The sequence below is a fragment of the Neoarius graeffei genome, chromosome 15 (genome assembly GCF_027579695.1).
Source record: "Neoarius graeffei isolate fNeoGra1 chromosome 15, fNeoGra1.pri, whole genome shotgun sequence".
NCBI lineage: Eukaryota > Metazoa > Chordata > Actinopteri > Siluriformes > Ariidae > Neoarius > Neoarius graeffei.
Genome location: NC_083583.1, coordinates 75,650,740 through 75,675,222, shown reverse-complemented (window position 1 = coordinate 75,675,222; position 24,483 = coordinate 75,650,740). Strand labels below are relative to the sequence as shown.

At 43.6% G+C, this 24,483-nt stretch overlaps 1 protein-coding gene across 1 annotated transcript in view; it reads right to left on the bottom strand.

Moving 5' to 3' along the window:
• LOC132899069 (uncharacterized) overlaps window positions 1–24,483 on the bottom strand; it is a 74,868-nt gene that overhangs the window by 34,824 nt on the left and 15,561 nt on the right. Inside the window, exons 3-7 of the mRNA XM_060940708.1 lie at window positions 21,447–21,536; window positions 10,022–10,204; window positions 7,866–8,018; window positions 7,119–7,208; window positions 1,053–1,235 (exon numbers count right to left, since the gene is read on the bottom strand). Coding sequence (XP_060796691.1) covers window positions 1,053–1,235; window positions 7,119–7,208; window positions 7,866–8,018; window positions 10,022–10,204; window positions 21,447–21,536 — 699 coding nt within the window. The remainder of the gene's footprint in view (window positions 1–1,052; window positions 1,236–7,118; window positions 7,209–7,865; window positions 8,019–10,021; window positions 10,205–21,446; window positions 21,537–24,483) is intronic.

The window sequence follows — 24,483 nt, the reverse complement described above, 5'->3', positions numbered from 1 at the left end:
AACATGGACAGCTGTTCCTCATAGACAGCTCTCTGGTCTTCATGTTGGTTTATCTTTTGAACAATAAATGCAGTCTTTACAATTGAACCCCAGGGCTCAAACCAAGAGTAAACATTCAGAGCTATTAATTGTTTAAATAGCCAATCTAACAGGGTGCACCTGGGCAACAACAGGCACCTCTTCTGATACTTTTGATCACTTTAAGAATTGGTCTGTCACCAAAGTTGCTAAGTTCTAAGTTGTTTAAAACATCTAGGAAATCAGGAGATGGATCAGAATTTCAGCTCTTTTGCGCTCAAACCCAAAGGTCTTCAGTGTATAGCAAAAACAAAAGAATTGGCCTTGTTCCAATACTTTCAGGGGGCTATGTATGCATGCCCCCTGAAATATATATATGATTACAATATGCCTGTGTACTATAGTATAAAATACCTCTGTAATTGTGATTTTCTTCCCATAAGAAATAGTTATAAATAGTCCATAAATAGTCATAATTACAAAAAATGTAAAGTTATGGTAAATGTAATATTTGCAACACCTAGTTTTCACTTCCAGACCACTGACACAAAGGTTTGGATTGGTGTTCGGGGGAGAAAAAAAAAGTATTTTTCTTTTGGCCTGCCTCTTGTTAAAAAACACAGGTGTGTTCATACTGTGAAGTTGAGATGCTAGCAATCAAGTGCAAGTAAATGAAGTGATGAAGCTGAAGCCTGAATGATACAAAAAGTCTACAAATAATATTTCAGACCAGGATAAAAGGTAACTATAATATGAAAATTTATTAGTACCATTAAACTCTTTGTTGTTGCAATAATTATTATTTCTAATGACTTTTTTCAGTTCCACTACATTGAGCTTGAGACTTGTCTCATTTTCTCAAAATAACAAAAGGTTATATTAATGAGAAACAGTAAAACGCCTGCAGTGAAATAGATGTTTCCCCAGCAAGCACCTATTTAAATAAAAAAAAAGAAAGACAAACATCCAGACACTATACTAGCCAGCTAATGTAGTTATAGTCTATAGTTATACTTATAGTTGATCAACTGAACCTCATCAAAGATTTCCAGGTAGAAGCAGTTGACTGTGGGTGGCAAAGGGCACTGAATCACTTTGTGCCAGTATGGGTTTTCAGCTCCATTATATGCTGTACATGTTTCATACATGGTGTAGCCGAGCCAGATTCTACAGTATGGGTCCATGCGCATCATGCCATAGTTCTTAGCCAACTTTGCCTGGAAAAGAAAGAGGAATTCCATTTCCAATGTATACTGTAGAAGACATATAGTGTTGTTGTTTAAAAGAAAACTCGTTCCTGGTAAGTGAAAAATATTCAACAGAACACAAATACTCACGCGTTGTCCATTTAAACTGACTCTAATGGCAAAAATGTGAATCTAAATTTTTTTCTTAATTTTTTTTAGATTCTCTTTATACATTCATTCTCATTCTGTATCTGTCTTTATCTAATATGGCAGTGGAAAGATCATGGACAATCAACTAATCATCCGCAGAAAAGTGCATCATGCAAACTTTCACAATGCTCACTCAAAAAGAGTTGCATGATGACCTGAAAATAGCAGTAACAACATTCCACAGAGAATAATAAGCAATACACAAAGGTAAGCTACACCTCACACAAAAACATTTCTCCTCAAAAAACAAGGACAGAGCATCTTTAGAGCATCTCAAAGCATGAAACAAATCAAAACATTTTTGGAAAAAATATACTCTAGCATCAGATGAAAGAAAAATTTAAGTACAAAGTCCAAAAACATCTCATCTCATCTCATTATCTCTAGCCGCTTTGTCCTTCTACAGGGTCGCAGGCAAGCTGGAGCCTATCCCAGCTGACTACGGGCAAAAGGCGGGGTACACCCTGGACAAGTCGCCAGGTCATCGCAGGGCTGACACATAGACACAGACAACCATTCACACTCACATTCACACCTACGGTCAATTTAGAGTCACCAATTAGCCTAACCTGCATGTCTTTGGACTGTGGGGGAAACCAGAGCACCCGGAGGAAACCCACGTGGACACGGGGAGAACATGCAAACTCCACACAGAAAGGCCCTCGCCGGCCCCGGGGCTTGAACCCAGGACCTTCTTGCTGTGAGGCGACAGCGCTAACCACTACACCACCGTGCCACCCTGTCCAAAAACATTGTGTGTGTAAACATGAAGTGGATATATGCACTGATAGAATATTACACACACACACACACACACACACACACACACACACACACCATTTACAGAGGAGGAATCAATTTAAACATAAAATTATTGGTCACATCACTGGCACAGGGTCTCTACTAATAATCAAGTATTAATAAATCAGATTTTACTGATGCAACTACATGAGAAATGATGCATCATGATTTCATCCCAAACTGCATCTGATGTACACTTCTATTACATTTTGAACTTTTGAATTAGTGCATGGATGCAAATCCCAAATGTAAACCAGATAGAAGTAACAAGTTGCTTGATACAAGACTTCAAGCTGCTCAACAGTCTGTGATCGCCATTGTCTGATTTTCCTCTTCATGATGCACCATACATTCTTGATAGGAACCAGAACTTGACTGGCAGCAGGCCAGTCAAGCACATGTCCTCTATGTCTGTGTGAGTCCACAGGCACTTACGGATGCATGTGCGGTGGAAGACAGCTTTAAAATAGTGAACCAAGCCAAAATGAGAGACAGGAATCAAGGCCAGTAAACACGGTAGGGTCGGGCAATCGGCAAACAGAGTGTCAGAGGAAATCAGGAATCAAGGAAATGAGAAAACACTAGTGAGAGGTCAAAAGGTAGATAGGCAGTCAGAGAGATAACAAGGCTTGGTATGATCGGTGAACCGGAATAATACTTCACGGTGAGTGCTTGTGTGACTAGTGCTTATATATGAGGTAGGTGATGAGGAAATGGATGACAGCTGTGATTTCAGAAGACAGGGGACAGAGGGCGCTGTGAGCTCTGGGAGTTGTAGTTTGAGCTGTCCATGTTTGTAGTCAGCTCTTCACCAGCGGATTTACTAACAAAGCCCCCCCAAGGAGCTACCTCTGGGAGCTAAAGTCTTTTGGGGGCGTCCTCGACCTCTGGGTGCTGGTTTGCTGGGGTGCTGAGCGTGGAAGTCTTGTTTGAGCAGGGGGTCGAGGATGTCCTTGGATTTGACCCAACTGTGTTCCTCTGGCCTGTATCCTTCCCAATCTACCAGGTACTCAATCTGGCCACCTCTGCGCCTGGAATTGAGGATCTTGTTGCCCTGGTAGATAGGTTTTCCATTGAGGTTCAGACAAGGGTAGTCAAGAGTGGGTGTATTCTCGGCGAGTAGACCTGGAATGACGGGTTTAAGATTGGACATGTGGAAAGTAGGAGAGATTCTGCTGTGTGGTGGAAGTTCTAGTCGATAAGAGATGTCGTTGATGCAACGTAGTACCTTGAAAGGTCCAATGTATCATGGTTGGAGCTTCTTACAGGCTTGTGTCTCACGTAGATTCTTTGTTGCCACCCATACTTGATCTCCCGGGAGGTACATGGGGGTCTCTCCTCTATGACGATCAGCGTAGGCTTTGTTTTTCATGTAGACAACTTCTAATCACTGGTGAACCTCCTCCCAAACAGTCTGGCTGTGTTTGAGCCATTTGTCAACTGCTTGGACTTGACTGGGTGCATAGTCCCAGGGGAACAAGGGTGGTTGGTAGCCAAGTATGCACTGAATGGTGTTAGCTGAGTTGCAGAATGCTTCAGTGAGTTCTGTGCATACTCAGCCCATGGCAGGAAATGTGCCCAGCCCTCCGGTTGCGCATACAGTAGATGCGTAGGAAGCAGCCGATCTCCTGGTTGGCCTGCTCTACCTGTCCATTGGATTGGGGTGGTAGCCAGATGTGAGGCTAATGGACACCACCAGTCTCTCCCTAAAGCATGACCAGAACTTGAATATGAACTGAGGACCTTGGTCACTTACAACGTCCTCAGGGATGCCATAGTAGAGGAAGATTTGCTGATACAGAAGTTCAGCCATTTGGGCAGCAGTGGGAATGCCCAGAAGAGGGATGAGTCTCAAGGCCTTCGAGAACTGGTCTATGGTGACCGTGATTGTGGTGTTGTTCTGGGATGCGGGAAGGTCTGTGATGAAGTCAATCACCAAGTGTGACCAAGGTCACTGCGGGACAGGTAGAGGCATAAATTTGCCGGCCGGAGGAGCTTGTGGAACCTTAGCCTGTGCGCAGTTGGAATAGGAAGAGACAAAACGGTTGATCTTGGCTACCATGTTGTCTCACCAGTACCGATTCTTCAGCCTTTGGTAGGTGTGTTGACCGTTGAGGTGACTGGTAGCAGGAGCGGAGTGTGCCCAGGTGATGAGTTTGCCACATAGATGTGGGGGCACAAAGAGGAGACCAGGTGGGATGATGTTAGGAGTGGATTGAGGTTGTGACTTACGAATTTCACTGCCCAGATCCTATGTGATGGATTGGATGAAGTGTTGGGGTAGGATAATGGGTTGGGGTTCTGTGTCTCTGAGAGATGGATCCACAGCCTGGGACAGAGCATCCACCTTGGTGTTCTTAGATCCTGGTCGGAAGGAGATCGAGAAGTTAAACCAGGTAAAGAATAGTGCCCACCTGGCCTGACGTGGATTCAACCTCTTGGCCTTCTTAAGATACTCTAGGTTCTTGTGGTCAGTTAAGATGGTGAACAGGTGAGTTGCTCCCTCCAGCCAGTGTCGCCACTCTTCTAGGGCTAACTTGATGGCCAGCAGCTCACGATTGCCCACTTCATAGTTCCTTTCAGCAGGGGTAAGCTTTTTGGAGAAAAAGGCCACTGGGTGTAGTTTTGGCCTTTCTCCAAACTGTTGGGAAAGGATGACTCCAACTCCCGTGTCAGAGGTGTCCACCTCTACGACAAATGGCTTTGGGGGTCTGGATGTTGGAGAATGGGAGCTGATGTGAATGTGGCTTTGAGCTGGTTGAAGGCTTCTTCCACCTGAGGATTCCACCTAAGGCACATGGGACCCCTTTTTCAGGAGGGTGGTCAGAGGTGAGGCCAAGGTGCTGAAGTTCCTGATAAAATGTCGGTAAAGTTGGCAAAACCTAGAAACCTCTGGAGGTCCTTGACTGACTTGGGTTGTGGCCATAAGATGATGGCCGAGACTTCAGCAGAATCCATGCTGACTCCTTCTGGGCTGATGATGTAGCCCAAGAAGGAGATCTTGTCCAGGTGGAATTCGCACTTCTTGGCCTTGATGTAGAGGTGATTTTCGAGCAGCCGTTTTAGTATGGCTCTGATGACTGTGGAAATCTGAGGAGTAAATCAAGATGTTATCTATGTATGCAATGACATACTTTCCCAGCATGTCCCATAGTACATCGTTGATGAAGTTTTAGAACACGCTGGGAGCTGAAGATAGGCCATACAGCATGACCCGGTATTTGAAGTGACCAGTGGTTGTGCTGAACGCTGTCTTCCACTCATCACCTCATTTGATTCGGCTCAAGTTGTAGGCACTTCTTAGATCCAACTTGGAAAATATCTTGGCTGATCAGAGTTGCTCCAGAGCTGCTGGTACCAGTAGGAGAGGATATGGGTACTCGATCGTGACCTCATTAAGACCTTGATAGTCAATGCAGGGTCGAAGTCCACCTCCTTGCTTCTCTACAAAATAGAATCCGACCAAGGCAGGAGATTTCAACGGCTGGATGTAACCCTGTTTGAGAGCTTCTTGGATGTATTCCTCCATGGTGGCATGCTCTTTCTGGGAAAGGGGACAGATGCACCCTCATGGTGGTGCCGTGCCCAGTACCAGGTCGATGGCACAGTCTCAACTCAACTCAACTTTATTTATATAGCACTTTAAAACAACCGTAGTTGAAAACAAGGTGCTGTACATAAAGACATAAACAATTAAAAGCAATGAAATAAATAAAACAGACAGTAGAACATTTGTTTCATTGTTTTTAAAAGCAATTAGAAACAATAAAACCATAAATAAAAGCAAACCATAAAACATTAAAACAAGAGCAGAGTCTCATGCGGAGTTAAAAGCCAAGGAGTAAAAATGGGTTTTAAGACTAGTTTTAAGACTAGTCATAGGGTCTGTGCAGGGGTAGTCTGCAGGCCTTCCCCTTACTGAAAACCTCAGAAAGATCCTGGTAGCATTCAGGGGAAAGTCCGTAAAAGTCGAGTGCCGAGTGCAGAGGATAGGCTCTGCACTCGGCACTCGACTTTTACAGACTTCCCCCTGAAGATGGTGTCTGGAGAAGAACAACTTCAGGTAAGGTACTGGCTTTGTATTTACTCTTCTACACACTCTGTCCATGCACTTGCAGAGCTAGGGACACTTCGTTTTGTTTGTAGGAACCCTCTACTCACTGCTACAGAACTGTCATGTTGTTTTGAGCTTTGCAATGGTTTTAAAACTAGTGTTTTGTATTGGCAAAAAGACATGCCCCTCGCACTGCCGTGTTAGTGCTTTCCGGTTGAAATCGCAAAAAACGAACTATCTCAAAACACATCCGATTAACGTGATTGTGGTAGCAACTCAACGTATGCACTCCCAATAATGCGAAAATAGACCTAGAAAGCATATCACTCCGAATTATTCCTTTAAGATAAAAAGACAAAGAATCGGAAAGGTAATGAAATTTAGATCCAAGGGCCAAAATTCATAACATACAAATAATTTGGAGTTGAGCTTTAGCTTTTTTTTGGTTCTAAATGTGACTTTTTTTCAGAAAAAAAAATCCATGACATGTACTGGGAAAATGAATGAATGAATGAATTTATTTATTTATTTCGAACATGTATAAAAAATGTATGTAACTATTTGTACATACAAAAGAAAGAACATGAGAAAGTGACAAAAAAATTAATAAATAAAATACATAAAGAGCTCAGACATTACAATACACCGCACATTGTTCAAAAAAGGAGTGGGAAGAAGTACAATACTTTTTTTAATTTCCCACCCCTTTTTAACTACCCCGAAATCCAAACTTCATTAATACATAATACATAAAAGTTCTGAATTCTGGAAGAGTTGGCATGCAATAAGCCTCTACACATTCAAATGACACTTTGAAAGTTGATGTGTTATGTTCTTGCACCATATACCTGCACTACAGTGATTCTGATCTGGCCCCTGGAGTTCAGGCTGCCTCCAAATTTCTGCTGCTGCGCTGTATGAGAGTCCATCTGTACCTGCTGCTCACAAATGAAATAATGGACAATGTATTTGCACAACAGGGTTTTATTTTGTAAAAAGTGATGACAAATTGCAAATAACTCTTTTTTTTTACACATTAAAGCCCATCATCTCTATGAAAGCTATAGTTTCTGAAACATGTTGATAAACATGTTTTGCATTTGCTATAAATCTATAGTTTAGTTCTTATTTGCAAAAAGCATGTCATGAGTGTTTGAGGACAATAGGATATTCATAAAACTAAATAATTAAGTTATAGAAAACATCATGACTTATCTTTCTCATTGTCCCCACTTACCATGTGTGACAACAAACACACTGTATGAAGCTATAAACAAAATTACAGGTGATTGATTCACTTCTCTGTACAACAGGTTAAAACAGTTTCCAGCAAGATGTTAGGTCTATTTCCCCAGATTGCAACACACCAGGAAATGCTGCAATGACAGCCCTTACTTGCGGAACTCTTAGAAAAGTGTACTGAGACACAATAAATTGCAATGTCATGTATTTGTGATGTAATGTTCAGCCCTGATGTTTTGTAATTACCAAGGTATCTTTAAACAAGAGCACTGTGTGTGTGTGTGTGTGTGTGTGTGTGTGTGTGTGTGTGTGTGTGTGTGTGTGTGTGTGTGTGTGTGTAAGCTCAGACTCACAGAGTAGGACATGACCAGGTTAATCATGCCTTCTTTATCATCTCCTTGTCTTCCACTCAGGCTGTACCACTCGTCAACTACAGTGCCTTCACTCAAACTCCTCGGGATAGTCACATGAGTGCAGGCGATGCGCTCATCCATATAAAATGCCCTCTAAAAAAACAACATGGAACAAAGGAGTTTGTATATGAATGCCCACTTTATTTACTTTTTGTTTAAAAAAATACACAGGGAAAGCTGAGGCTCCGTCTGGTCTGGTAAATGATTATATGTCTGTGAAGGTTCTCAGTCATCCAGGTCACCATAATCCGTGTATAATCAAAGTATTCTGTTTCCATTGTGGACACTTCCAAATACACCACTAGATTTAAGGGCTGACAGAAGAGGAATATGTCTGTGAAGGTTCTCCATCATCCAGGTCATTGTAATCCGTAGGCACTAAAGGCGGCAACTGGATTTGCTTGAAATCCTTGAAGATGTTTCACCTCTCATCCGAAAGGCTTCTTCAGTTCTGACTAGTGGGGAGTTTCAGGTATTTATCATCTCATGGGCCAAAACAACTTTAAAAGAGAGTTGTTGAGGTCACATGGGTGACCCTCCAGTGACCCTCTCAGTCATCCTATAGGTTGTTAGTCACTGGAGGCCGGGCATGAATGGTGTTAGCAGCCTAGAGGGTCGTTAGGGTGATTTGTGGCTCATTGGCTCTCTCTCTGCCATCATGTGAGCCGTTGAAGTCAGCTGAGTCTTGGGTGGTGTTTACATTAGTCCATATCCGTCTCGTTTTCGTCGCGGATGCACTGTCCGTTCACATTAAAATGCCGAGAAACGACTCCACAGGCGGAACAACTTGAATCCGCCAGGGCCCACGTATTCAACCCAGTTCGTGTCTGATCCGGTGCTGTGTAAACATTGAGATACGAGGAAATGCAGTGCTGAGCTCTAGCTGACGTCGTCATTGGACAACGTCACTGTGACATCCACCTTCCTGATTCGCTGGCGTTGTTCATGCCACGTTGGTCATGTGACGCGACTGCTGAAAAACGGCACGGACTTCACTTCCTGCTATTGTTTCCGCCTTGTATCACCTTTTTATTTTCATTAAAGAGTATAAAAGTATGAATATAATGCTTTGCTTTGTCATTCTTAATGTTGTTCATGGTAAGATGCAAATACTGCCCATTGTGTAGTTATGATTGTCTTTAGGCTTGCCATCCTTCCACTTGCAAGTGGTGAGTGACTTGCGCATGCCTGATATGCACTGGGATCACACACACAGCGGCTCAGTCCCGAATCACTGCTCGTGCGCTTCATTCGCGTGCTCTGTGAGCTGCGCAGGGCCAGAGTGCGCACCCTCCAGAGGGCACTCGCTGTTCAGGGCGGAGTGATTTGGAGCACAGCCGCTGAGGAGGAAGCGCTGAGCCGCACTGACACATTTCAACTTACGTGCCATCTAGTCATGTGATTAGCGTATCCGTGTATTGGCGTTGCTGTGTGCACGCGAATCGTGTATTGGCATTGCTGTGTGCACGCGAATCGTTTTAAAAACGTTAATCTGATGATCCGTTGATATGGTCTAATGTAAACACCACCTTGGTGTGGATCTGTATTCAGTTGTCTGGGAAGTGTACCAAGGACTGGACTATAGGTGGCTGATAAGTAGCATCTCAGATCTCTGTTCAGTGATGGTCACTCCAGGTTGACAAAAATGGCATCTTTTACACCTCTTTCAAACTGGGAAACTGGAGCAAACCCACACAGACATGGGGAGAACATGCAAACTCCATACAGAAAGGCCCCCGTTGACCACTAGGCTTGAACCCAGAACCTTCTTGTTGTGAGGCGACAGTGCTAACCACTACACCACCGTGCCGCCCATAAAATATATAGTTATGGTAAATGTAATATTTGTGACAGTTAGTTTTCACTTGAAGACCACTGACAAACTTTTGGATTTGTTAAAAAAAAAAGTTCTCTTTTCTTTAGGCCTGCCCTATGTTACAAACCACTGGTGTATTAATATTGCAAAGTTGAGAAGCTAGCAATTGAGTGGAAGTAAAGGAAGTGACAAAGCTGAATCCTCAATGACAATGTCGACAAATAATATTTCAGACCAGGATAAAAGGAAATTAGAAGGTTGTTGATATGATTAACCAAACCTCATTAAAGATTTCCAGGTAGAAGGAGTCAACTGCAGAAGACAAAGGGAACTGAAATCCTTCATTCCAGTGTGGGTTTTTGGCTCCTTTATGTGCTGTAGGTGTGTCGTATACGGTGTAGCCAAGCCGAATTCTACAGTATGGGTCCATGCGCTTCTTGCCGTAGTTCTTAGCCAACTTTGCCTGGAAAAGAAAGAGGAATTCCATTTCCAACACATACTGCAGAAGACATATAGTGCTCTTGTTTAAAGGAAAGCTCTTTATTGGTAAACAGAAAATATTCAAAAGGATGTAAATACTTAAGCTTTTTCCATTTAAACTGACTCAATGTCTAATGGCAAAAATGTTAATTTAATTTTTTTTTTCTTACTTTGTTCGATTTTCTTTCCACATTCATTCTCATTCTGTATATGTCTAGGATATATTTATTTATTATGGTGATGGAAAGATAATAGAACCTCAACTAATCATCTGTGGAAATGTACGTCACGCAAACTTTCACAACGCTCAGTAAAAAAGAGCTGCTGGACTACCGGAAAGCAGCAGGAACAACAGCTCCACAGAGAACAATACGCAATACGTATTGAGCTATGGATGCATAGTGTGATTCTCCAGCTGCACCTCAGAGGAGAGGAAAGATCTGCAGCAGATCATCAGGACTGCATCAAAAATTATTGGTACCCATCTCCAGTCCCTGGAACAGATCTACTCTGCCAGTCTGAGAAAGAGAGCCACAAAGATTAGGATTGGCTGCACTCACCCCGGACAATGTCTTTTTGGCACCCTTCCCTCTGGCAGGCTTAAGGCCTCTGCATGCTCTTGCGACAAGGCTTTCGCAGATAGCTTTTCGCAGACAGTTGTAATTTGTCGTTGAGTGGGGAGTAATAGGCGTGCGCGATGTTATTCACCACCACAATGCAAGGGGGCGCGAAGTCGCGAAATTGCTAGGAGTAGTTGGTGGGTGTGGTTAGTGGAGTGTTTATCCTCCGGTTACTTATAATGACTAGAACTGGAGTCGTATAGATGTACGTACTTCCTCACTTCCTCGATCAACCGCTCTTCGTGCTGCTCCATCTTCGCTCATGTTTTTAAAAATGGCGGTTGTGAAAACAAACCAAACCGGGAAAGTAGGGAAGTGGAAGTGCGTGTACAGCGGATGTAGAGTGGACCAATCAGAGCCCTCTTGTCTGCGACGCTGTCTGCGAGGCTTCTGCAGTGGTCACAATTTTTGGGAGGTGTGCTCAGAGCGTCTGCGAAGGTGGGGGGGCTACGCAGACACTGTCTGCGACGCTATCTGCGAGGACTGGGTTGTCAGCATAAATTGGCCTTTAGGGTCATAAAGTCACAAAAAGCAAGACACCAAAATAGCTTCTTCCCCAGGGCTGTAAAAGCTCTGCTGGAGGCCTGATCCAGACTTGGACTCACACTCTGTACCTGTTATGACTTTGATTTAATTTTTGTGATTTGAATTTGTCTGTTTCGAGTTTAGTCTGTTTCCTTAGCTTCTCTCTGGGCAGAAGCCTTGGATGTAATTTGTGGTGTGTGAGTGCCATCTACTGGTCATAATAGTGTTGCAATGTGGGTTTAGTTCACCGTCACTGACCGGATGTAATGTTTTCAAGTTAGACAGTATGTATGCTGTGCTGTGCGTTCGCTGAATCCTTGGAGTAGATATGCCCGTAAGTTGTTTCGTTGTCTGTTTGAAAGTCTACACTTAAGATGTGCATTTCCGTTGATACTATTAACAAACTGAAAGAGAAATACGTTTAAAGAAAAGGTTAACTGTGCATTTGTCTGGAATCAACATCACTAGTTAAACGAGTTGTGTTATGCTAGCTCTCTAGCAACTTGAATGTATGCTTTACACATGGAACACCTTTGTGATACGTTTATTTGTATTTTCTTTAGTTTTACGGAATTTGGATGAGTTCTACAGTAAAGCTTCTGACACTGACAGCATTAACTGTGCTCCGTCTCTCATTCAACCGTTCACTATCTGTCTGTGCATTGTTGGGACACATCGCTAGGACAGAATAGTAAAAGGGCATCCACTCAGCGGGAAAAGCAACAGCACAGCAGCGTCGCCGTCTGAAGACCCAACATGTCTCAGGAAGACAAGAACAAACTGCAAACTTTAGAGGCGAAGTCTAGAGCCTCATCAGTAAGATCCAGTGCATCAACAGCTAGCAGTGCAGCAACCAAAGCAAGGGCGAAGGCAGAGGCGTATAAGGTGAAAATCGCATATGCAGAGAGAGAAGCCGTAATGTTACGCGAGAAAGCTCGCATTGAGGAGCAGCAACAAAAAACATTGGCTGAAGCAACACGTCGCAGAGGTGGAAGCTGACCTTCATGTGTTGCAGCTAGAGAAGGAAGCGACAGCGGCATCCAGAGAAGCAGAGGTCTATGAAGCAGCGGCTGACATGGAGGATGAACAGCGCCTTGATTTTGGAGAAGAAGAGAGAGCCCAGCGCACTAGGGAGTATGTACAGAACATTTCAGTGCAATACGCTCAGCAGCCTTTTCCTCAATCACAGACACTTCCTCCTCCTCCAACTGCCACTCAGCACTCTCCTCAAGCTCAGCCTCATGCCAGCAACCTCCTTCGGCAAACTCCAGTCAGTTATGCAAGCCAACAGAACAACCTCGCACCACAGTACGCCCCCAACCCTCCTTCACGTGGAACATCTGAGGGCTACACAGATGCACCGCCTCAGCTTCCCGACTTTGCCACCTACTTGATAAGAAGGGAGATGGTGAGTTCAGGACTGACCCAATTTGATGACCGCCCGGAGAATTATTGGGCATGGAAAACCTCATTTCAGAGCATAACGCACAACCTAAGCCTGACACGCAGAGAACAGCTCGACCTACTCGTCAAATGGCTCGGGCCAGAGTCCTCCATGCATGCCAAACGAATCAGGTCAGTCCATGTAACATGTCCAGAGAAAGCAGTCCAGCTAGTATGGCAGCGCCTAGAGGACTGCTATGGGAGCCCTGAAGTCATCGAGCATGCTTTGCTGAAAAGACTTGAAGATTTCCCCCGCATTACAAACAAAAACCCTCAATAACTCAGAGAACTGGGAGACCTGCTACAGGAGCTAGAGTCTGCTAAGTGGAGTGGCCTCACACCTGGGCTCGCATACCTTGACACTGCATGGGGTGTTAACCCTATAGTTGAAAAACTCCCATACGGCCTTCAGGAAAAATGGATGACACAAGGCTCCAGATATAAAGAACAGTTTAAAGTAGCCTTCCCACCATTTAGCTTTTTCGTGCAGTTTATATGTGGCCAAGCGAAAACTAGAAATGACCCAAGTTTCGTTTTCTCCTCATCCAGCTGTGCAAGCAGCATGAAGCCAGACAGAACCATTAAGTCAAACAAGCCATCTGTCTTCGTCAAGAAAACTGAAGTGTCGGCCACTGCCTCAGCCTCTACGTCCAGCCAGCCTGAGAAGAAGTCAGATGAGCCAGACAAACACTGCCCTATCCATGACAAACCCCACCCCCTCACTAAGTGTCGAGCTTTTTGAAGCAAGCACCTGGACGACCGGAAAGCCTATCTGAAAGAAAACTCCATCTGTTACAGATGCTGTGCTTCTACCAAACATATTGCTAAGGACTGCAAGTTATCTGTGAAATGCAAAGAATGTGACAGCGAGAAGCATGTGACTGCTTTACACCCTGGGCCCGCCCTTTGGTCCACTGAAGAGACCAAATGTGAGTCAGAGCAGACAGGTGATCCTCCGAGAGTGAGCTCTAAATGCACAGAGATATGCACTAACTCTCTCCAACCCAGGTCATGCTCGAAGATATGTCTAGTAAGAGTGTACCCCTCCAACCAGCGTGAACGAATGCAGCGTGTCTATGCAGTACTAGATGACCAGAGTAATCGGTCATTGGCTAAGTCACAGTTCTTCGATCTGTTCGGCATTGAAGGTAACTCCTCTCCCTACACTCTGAAGACATGTTCAGGCACGGTTGAGATGGTGGGGAGGAAGGCAAGCAACTTCGTAGTGGAGTCACTTGATGGGAAATCTACAGTAGCACTTCCTGTCCTTATAGAATGTAACACCATTCCTGATGACAAAGTGGAAATTCCAACACCAGAGATAACTCAACACTTCCCCCACCTTGCCCCGGTGGCTGGCAAAATCCCACCTCCAGATCCCAACGCTCAGATCCTTTTACTCCTGGGGAGAGATGTCTTGTGCGTGCAAACATACTCAATAACGGCAGAACCTCATTCTTCACGCCCTGCACCAAGAATGTTCAAGTCAAGGAGCAGATAACTTCTCGCCCCTTCCAGTATGTGCCTGATGTGCCACGCTACTCCAGCCTCAGTTCAGTTCCAAGTCGCCTTGGAGATGTTTTCTCAAGACACGCTGACGATGAAAAAACTGCACTCTCAATCGAAGACAACATCTTCATAGACATGATGAACAAAGAAGTGTACCTTGATGAAGACAACTACTGGGTGGCGCCACTGCCATTTCATTCACCTAGACATTAGCTTCCGAACAACAGGGAACAAGCAATGCAGAGGCTGTCTTCACTGCAACGCACTTTCTCGAGGAAACCAGGTATGAAGGAACATTTCTTTGACTTCATGCAAAAGGTCATTGAAACCCGCCAAGCAGAACTCGTTCCACCTGTGCAGCCAGGTGAAGAGTGCTGGTATTTGCCAATATTTGGCGTTTACCACCCCCAAAAGCCAGACAAAATTAGAGTGGTGTTTGACTCGAGTGCGCAGTATCATAACACATCACTCAATGACGTTCTGCTACGAGGGCCCGACCTCAACAATACCTTAATAGGTGTGCTGATGCGCTTCCAAAGAGAGAAAACAGCCATTACTGTGGACATCGAGCAAATGTTTTACAGCTTCAAGGTGAAACAAGACCACCGCAATTATCTTCGCTTCTTGTGGCACAAAGAAAACTGCCCCGGAGAAGAAATCATCGAGTACAGAATGACTGTGCATGTCTTTGGAAACAGTCCATCACCAGCTGTTGCCATATATGGCCTACAGCGCACAGCAGAACTGGGTGAAGCAGAATATGGCACAGATGGCAAAGAGTTTGTGCTACGCAATTTCCACGTCGACGATGGGATAACTTCTGTTCCCAGTGAAAAGACAGCGATTGACCTGCTGAAAAGAATGCAAAAGATGTTGGCAGCCGCAAACCTGAAACTTCATAAAGTTGCCTCCAACAGTGCTACAGTCATGGAAGCCTTTCCGTCAGAGGAACGAGCAAAGGAGCTCAAGGACTTAGATCTGAGTGCAGACCCGCTGCCTCTCCAGTGCAGTCTTGGTGTGAGCTGGAATCTGAAAATAGACTGCTTCACATTCAGAGTGTCAAGAGAGGTAAAACCATTCACGCGGAGAGGGACACTCTCAACGGTATGACCCCTTGGGGTTTGTCTCCCCGGTCACCATGCAAGGCAAGGCTCTTGTGAGAGAACTCTCATGCGTGCAACAGAACTGGGATGAGCCTCTCACAGCAGACAAAAAGGCTCAGTGGGAAGCATGGACCATGTCTCTTGTAGACCTCGAACACCTACACATTCCAAGACCATATGTTCCAGCGTCGTTCTCTCAAGCTGTTAGCAGAGAGCTGTGTGTCTTTTCAGATGCGTCCGTTCTGGCCATTGCTGCTGTGGCCTATCTGCGGATCAAAGATTTAGAAGGACAGCATCATGTGGGGTTTGTGATGACCAAATCTAAGCTAGCTCCATTTCCTGCTCACACTGTCCTGCGCTTGGAGTTGTGTGCCTCGGTGCTTGCTGTCGAGCTCATGGAGCTCATAAAAGAAGAAATGGATGCTGACCTGCATGTCCAGTTTTACACAGACAGCCGCGTGGTACTTGGCTACATCCACAACACGACAATGAGGTTTCACATGTATGTGGCCAACAGGGTCGCACACATTCGGAAATCCACCTCCCCAGACCAGTGGCATTATGTACGAACTGACCAAAACCCAGCCGACCATGCCACTCGACCTATGCCACCAGCTCAGTTGCACCTCACCAACTGGTTTTCTGGGCCTACCTTCCTTCACCAGCCAGATGTCAAGGAAGACGACACAGAGTGTTTCCAGCTTGTAAACCCAGATCTGGATGTTGAGATCAGGCCTCAGGTAACCACACTTGCAACAAAGGTCGCAGCTCAGTCTCTAGGCACACACAGATTTCAGCGCTTTTCAAGCTGGAATTCACTCGTGAGAGCTGTCACAACACTAATTCACATTGCAAGGTCATTCTCTCAGGCCACACGCACAGACACCTGTAGTAAATGGTACCACTGCACAAAACCTTACACCTCAGAACTTTCACAAGCAAAGTGTACGATCATTAAAGCAGCACAGCAGGACGCTTATATGGAAGAGTTTAAGAGCCTGACACGAGAAGGGAAGGTGTCGTGCCACAGCTCACTCAAGAGACTAGAACCCTTCATCAACAGCGAAGGACTGTTGAGAGTGGGTGGCCGAGTACACATGGCAGGCCTCCCCAACCAAGAGAAGCACCCTTTGGTCATACCACCCAAACATCACCTAGCAAAACTGATTGTGGAACATTACCATGGCCAAGTGGCTCATCAAGGACGCCATCTCACTGCAGGGGCAATACACACAGCAGGCCTGTGGATTGTTGGAGGCAGAGGGCTCATCTCTAGTGTCATCCATAAATGTGTCAGGTGCAGAAGACTGAGGGGAAAGCTGGAAAACCAGAAAATGTCAGACCTGCCAGCGGATAGAGTGTCTGTGGATCCTCCATTCACACACACAGGTCTCGACATCTTTGGCCCATGGAGTGTAGTGACGCGTCGGACAAGAGGAGGTAGTGCTGAGAATAAAAGCTGGGCTGTTCTCTTCAGCTGCTTAACTTCCAGAGCTGTTCACCTGGAGGTGATCGAGTCAATGTCGACTTCAAGCTTTATCAATGCCCTCCGACGCTTCCTGGCCATCAGAGGACCAGTTCAACATCTGAGGTCTGACAGAGGCACGAATTTTATCGGCGCCTGCAGGGAGCTGCAAATCAACACAGAGGATCCGGAGATCAGAAACTTTCTACACGATCGAGGCTGCACCTGGCCATTCAATGCACCACACTCATCCCACATGGGAGGAGCGTGGGAGAGAATGATTGGAGTCACAAGGCGTATCCTCGATGGACTCCTGTTGACAAACAGTTCTACAAGACTCATGCATGAAGTGCTGACCACTTTAATGGCTGAAGTCATGGCAATCATGAACTCCCGACCGTTGACCCCCATCTCGACAGATGCAGAAATGCCTCAAGTTCTTTCACCTGCAATGTTACTGACTCAGAAAGCAAGCGTCGCACCTGCTCCTCCAGGGGACTTCAAAATCGACCATCTGCACAAAAGTCAGTGGCGGCAGGTTGAGTCTGGCAGACGCTTTCTGGAAAAAGTGGAAGCAGGAATACTTGCAGACTCTCCAGCCTAGGAAAAAAATGGACTGAAAACAGAGCTAACCTTCAAGAAGGGGATGTTGTACTGCTTGAAGACTGTCAGGTGAAACGCAGTGAATGGCCAGTTGGACTTATTACAAAGGCCATTCTAAGCAGTGACAACAGAGTCCGCAAAGTCATGGTAAAGACCTCCAAACATGGGACTGTGAAAGAGTATCTTAGGCCCATTAGTGAAGTTGTTGTACTTTTCCCCAAAGAGAATAACTGATAAAAATAACTGCTGACTGTAATGAAACAAATAGTGGTATAATAGAAATCATACCAGGCGGGGAGTGTTATGACTTTGATTTAATTTTTGTGATTTGAATTCATCTGTTTTGAGTTTAGTCTGTTTCCTTAGCTTCTCTCTGGGCAGAAGCCTTGGATGTAATTTGTGGTGCGTGAGTGCCATCTACTGGTCATAATAGTGTTGCAATGTGGATTTAGTTCACCGTCACTGACTGGATGTAATGTTTTCAAGTTAGACAGTATGTATGCTGTGCGTTCGCTGAATCCTTGGAGTAGATATGCCCGTAAGTTGTTTCGTTGTCTGTTTGAAAGTCTACACTTAAGATGTGCATTTCCGTTGATACTATTAACAAACTGAAAGAGAAATACGTTTAAAGAAAAGGTTAACTGTGCATTTGTCTGGAATCAACATCACTAGTTAAACGAGTTGTGTTATGCTAGCTCGCTAGCAACTTGAATGTATGCTTTACACATGGAACACCTTTGTGATACATTTATTTGTATTTTCTTTAGTTTTACGGAATTTGGATGAGTTCTACAGTAAAGCTTCTGACACTGACAGCATCAACTGTGCTCCGTCTCTCATTCAACCGTTCACTATCTGTCTGTGCATTGTTGGGACACATCGCTAGGACAGAATAGTACCTTACTGTGTTTCATAGAATAATCACATACTGCAATTTATACTGCTGCTTATATGCCATTATGCTGCTTTTTAAAAGGTTTTATATATATATATATATATATATATATATATATATATATATATATATATATATATAATTTTATAATTTTTTTAAATTTATTGATATGCTGGTGTGATCTGAGCCCTCAAAGTGTTTCGTTGTATAGTAATGTGCAATGACAAAGAATCTATCTATACACAAAGTTGAGCTACACCTCGTGCAAAAACGTTTCTCCTAAAAATAAATAAATAAATAGATTTTTTTTTTTAAAAAAAAAAGGACAGAGCATCTTCAGAGCCTCTAAAAGCATGAAACAAATCAAAACAAAACATTTTTTGGATATATACTCTGGTAACAGATGAAAGCAAAATTTATAAGTATAAAATCCAAAAATATTCTGTGTGTAAATGTGAAGTGAATACATGCACTGGTAGCATATTAAACAACACACACAGCTTAAATTTGGCTGGACTTCCCTTTTCCATCATCAACCTTCTGGCAAGTTTAAGTTTGTGCTCAGTCACTGAATTCTTATGCAGACATGATAAGCTTGATGGCGCTATAGTAAGCATCTGGACTTGCTTTTGACATGAATAAAATGTGCATTTTCTATTTCACTAAATCAGTAAACCTAAAGAAAGCTATATAGGTCACCAACAAGTACTTCTGGTGATGCAGACAAACTGTAGCATCATCTGTCAAAGTCAGGCTATCTACTTCTCAACTTAGACTATATTTGCTTTATTGTTTTCGATATTTTGTGCAGACACATCTAACAAGATGACATCATCTCATATGGGGAAAAAAAACAAGCCATTTTGGACTAAATGACCAGCAAATCCTATGGATAATTGACTCTCTCACCAACAGGTCACAGAGAGTGCTGGTCAATAACACCTTCTCAGACCTCCTTCACACCTCCACTGGCTCCCCACAGGGATATGTCCTCTCACCTCTGCTCTTCATCCTATACACTGACGACTGCAGGTCCACTCAGCCAAACTGTCACCTGGTTATATATGCAGATGACACAGTGCTCTTGTCTCTGCTCTCTGGCCCCTCACAGCACCACAACTCAGCTCTGCAGGACTTTGTGGAGTGGTGTGACAACTCCTGCCTGGAACTGAACTCCAGCAAGACTAAAGACATGGTAGTGACATTTAATAACAAGCAGAGTGCTGCTGCAGTCATCACCACCATTCATGGGAAGCCGGTGGAGATTGTTGAGGAGCACAATCTTTGATAATAAACTCAGATTTGCCTCCAACACAGAGGAAATCCTCAGAAAGTGCCAACAGCGACAGTATCTCCTGAGGAAGCTTAAGTCCTTTGGGGTCAGCAAGGACATACTGACTACTTTCTACTACTCCTTCATTGAGAATATAATGACGTTTTCCATAACCTACTGGTTCCACTCCCTTAGCTTTCAGAACAAAAACTGCCTGCAGAGCACAGTCAAGGTGTGCTCTAAAATTATTGGTCTCCCTCTCAGGTCACTCTCAACTCTCTGTGAGCAGCAGACAGTAAACTCAGCAAGCAGGATTCTTCAGGACCCTTCACATGTCTTATTCCCTGCATTTGAGTGGCTCCCCTCAGGACACTGGCTCCGTTGTCTGAGCTGCCGAACACATAGGAGAAGAGTGACCTTTGTCCCCAGAGCAGTTCAGCTCCTCAACTCTCTGCCATCCTTGTCCCTCTACTCACCCCTCCAGCCCCTTCCCCCTTCTTCACATGCAGTCTAACCTGTCTGGTGCACTAACCACCCTCTCTGCATACATGCCACTTTAAACATAGATTCTGCTGCTATTGATCCTTCTACCTCATTAGCAAATTGCACCACACAATATTTTTGTATATACTGTTTTTTAATTATCATATTTATACATATTGTACCACTGTACAATTACTTATCCACATAATGACACCTTGCACACTGTCATACTTTAAATTTTTTTAATTGATTGTGTTTAACTGTACTTCTCTGCGTGCCTTTAAATTGCCCCTAGAGGACAAATAAAGTGTTTTGAATTGAATTGAATTACAAGCCATAACTTGAAACCATTGAAAACGAGGTTCAACAGATAATCACATAGAGGCAGAAGACCTTGAAGACAACATAGTAAAAATATCTACCGATAAAATAAAAACACTGAATGTAAGTGAAAATTTGGTTGCAAGAATAGGAAAACCAGTGGAGATATTAAACTTTGAAAATAAATTATTCATTTGGATAGCCAAAACTATTGACAAAAACACGTTGCAAATTATCTTTAGAGTTTTCTTGAATGTTCAGTATAAATTTCAACTTAATCCAGTGAAAAATAAGCAACTGGTGAGGATTAGGATACACACAAAAAGAACCGCAAAGATGACGGAATTTAGCTCAGTGTCATGTCCATGCATGCTGGCGCCCTGAGCGTGCAGCACATGTGACCGCAGACAGGGTGTGCCCCCCTGCAGACAATGTGCACACAGAGCCATTAGGACTAATTACCATGCATCTGTTCCAGATTGGTGTGCAATCAAAGTGCACGCTTATTAGGACTCTCACAACACACAGATTTTCCAAAGAATGTGTGTTGTATGTAGAGTCTCATGTTACTAAACCTTGTACTCTGTGTTGCTTTCCTGGTTTTTCAGTCATGTTTGTTGTTTCTCCATATTGTCCTTTGCCTTTCCTCTGATAATCTGCTTGTGCCTCAGTCAAACATTGCTTGCTTTACGACCCTCCCTTTGTTTAACATTTTGGATCTGTTAGCGTGCCTGTTTTATAAATAAATACTCCTCCAGCAATTACATCTGTCCATTGCCTCCTTTACATAAGACTCAAAGGGCCAAAGGTCACAACGAAAAAGTATTTGGAGTCAAGCTTTATGATTTCTCTATGTGATTTTTTTTTTAATCCATGACGTGTACTGGGAAAAGTTCTGAATTCTGGATGAGTTGGCATGGAATGAGCCTCTACATATTCGAATGACACTTTGAAAGTTGAAGTGTCTTGTTTGTGCACCACATGCCTGCACTACTGTGATGCTGATCTGGCCCCTGGAGTGGGTGCTGCCTCCGTACTTCCACTGCTGCGCTGCATGAGAGTCCATCTGTACCTGCTGCTCAAAAAAGAGATAATATACAACGTATTGTAAAACAGTTTTTTTTAAAGTGATGACCCATTTTAAAATCACTCTATTTTTATTTTTTTGCATTAATGTCCATCATCTGTATGAAAGCTACACTTGCTGAACCATGTATTTGTGAAATAGACATGTTTTGCATGTTATAAATCTATAGTTTATTTCTTATTTGGAAAAAGCACGTCATGAGTGTTTGAGGATTGTAGGATATTCATTAAACTCAATAACTAAGTGATAGAAAACACGACAACTTATCCTTTGTCATTATCTCCACTGAACATATGTGACAACAAAACGCATTGCATGAAGCTATCAACAAAGTTACAGGTGAGTGACTCACTTTTCTGTACGATAGGTCAAAACAGTTTACAGAAGGTGTCAGGACTGTTTCCCCAGATTGCAACACACCAGGAAATGCTACAATGACAGTTCTAAAGATACTGGCCCCCACTCGCAGAACTCTTAGAAGTGTATTAAGACAAAATAAATTGCAATATCATGTATTTTTATTGCTCAGCCCTGATGTTTTGTAAATTCCAAGGAATTTTTTATACAAGAAGTGTGTGTGTGTGTTTAAGCTCAGACTCACAGAGTAGGACATGACCAAGTTAATCATGCCTTCTTTATCAACTCCTTGTCTTCCACTCAGGCTGTACCACTCGTCAACTACACTGCCTTCCCTCAAACTCCTTGGGATAGTCACATTAGTGCAGGCGATGCGATGATCCATGGAAAATGCCCTCTAAAAACAACATAGAACAAAGGCGTTCATGCCTGAATGCCCACTTTATTTACTTTTTTTTTAATAAAAAAGACATTAGGAAAGCTGAAGCTCAGTATGTTCTGGTAAATGATCATAGGTTTGTGAAGGTTCTCAGTCATCCAGGTCACCATAATCCGTGTATAATCAAAGTATTCTGTTTCCATTGTGGACACTTCCAAATACACCACTAGATTTAAGGGTTGACAGAAGAGGAATATGTCTGTGAAGGTTCTCAGTCATCCAGGTCATCATAATCCGTAGATGCTAAAGAAGGTAATTGGACTTGCTTGAAATCCTTAAAGACGTTTCACCTCTTATCCGAGAGGCTTCTTCAGTTCTGTCTGACTAGTGGGGAGTTTCAGGTATTTATTGTCTCATGGACCAAAAGCAACCGTAAAGAGAGTTGTTGAGGTCACATGGGTCAATGACCCTCTTAAGGGCTGTCCACACGGCAACGGATTCAGGTGACTCCGATACAATTGCTTATTGTTTAGGCCTGGCGTCCACACGGCACCGGCGTTTTGGGTGCCCAAAACACAATCTTTTTGAGAACGGGCTCCAGAGTGGAAAGATCTGGCAACATTGCCGTTGTGAAGTCGTCTGGATGAGTAGAACGGATTTGTTTACGATGACGTCACAACCACATGACTGTGAGTGCTTCACGCCGGGTAGAAGTGTAACGAATATCACCAGGATATCACCAGGAAAAAGCTTTACAGAGCACTAGTGAGAGTGAAACACGAGCTTGGATATTATTATTATTATTATTATTATTATTATTATGTTCAGTGTTAGTTCACAGTAGTAATGCAAGAAGCAGAATAGTGACAGTAATAGTGAAGCAAAAACATGCAATTGTACAAACACTGCAGCTCTACAGCAAAATATTCATTTATGAAATCGTCTGATTCTTAACACCAGTAGTGCCAATGATCTTCTCATTGCGATGCGATGCGAGTTGTCAACAAATCCTATAACTTGGTTCATGAAACGCGCTTACAAAATATTTTCACTGTGAATATTTATTGTGTAATGGTGCAAAGTGAGAGAGAGAGAGAGAGAGAGAGAGACTCTGCCCTTAGGGCAGAGTCAATCCCGCCAGCAAAAATAGGGAAAAAAATGAGCGATCTCACCTCTTCAGATGTTGGTTTAAGTCCGACAATACATTCCTCAAAAAAGGCGTAGAGGAGCAAATTAATCCATCAACGTGTAGCATTCAATTTATTCCGGACCATTAAAGACGCCGCCTTCCGCGTAGAATCATACGTCATCCTCGCCGCCATATTGGATAGGTCAAAGCGGAGAATAAAGATTCATGCGCTGCCTTTAACTGTACCAACAGGTTTATCATCTAAACGAGATCACATGGGATTACCTTTCACAGGTGAGAAACAACAAATTAGTCCATCAATGTGTAGTATTCAATTTATTCCGGACCATTAAAGACGCCGCCTTCCGCGTAGAATCATACGTCATCCTCGCCGCCATATTGGATAGGTCAAAGTGGAGAATAAAGATTAGCTGCGTTTAACTGTACCAACAGGTTTGCCGTCCAAACGAGATCACATGGGATTACCTTTCACAGGTGAGACTGGAAAAATACTTTTCATTGTACTTGGTCATTATAATGTAATTTTACGAACAGATTTTCCTGACTTTGTGGCTAATATGAAGTCTCGCGCATAATAGTTTATGCGCATGCGTCCTTACTTCTATTGTTCTGGTGTCTCTGAAGGGACCGTCTTACAGCGCCCCTAGAGGTGTGGCATGTGTATTACATTGTTTTCAGCAAGCGTTGTGTTGCCATATGGACCTGATATTTTACTGATCGTTGCCCATTTGGACGCGATATATTTTTAAATAACATCTCATTGCCGTTGTCGTGTGGATGTAGCCTCAGTCATCCTGTAGGTTGTTAGGGTCACTGGAGGCCAGGTGTGAGTGGTGTTAGCAGCCTAGAGGGTCATTAGGGTGATCTGTGGGTTGTTGGCTCTCTCTGTCATCATGTGAGTCATTGAAATCAGCTGAGTGTTGGTGTGGATGTGTATTCAGTTGTCTGGGAAGCATGCCAAGGACTGCACTGTAGGTGGCTGATAAGTGGTGTCCTACTGGAATGACCATCACTGAAAAGAGGAGGTGGTCTGAGACACCACCTCCTCT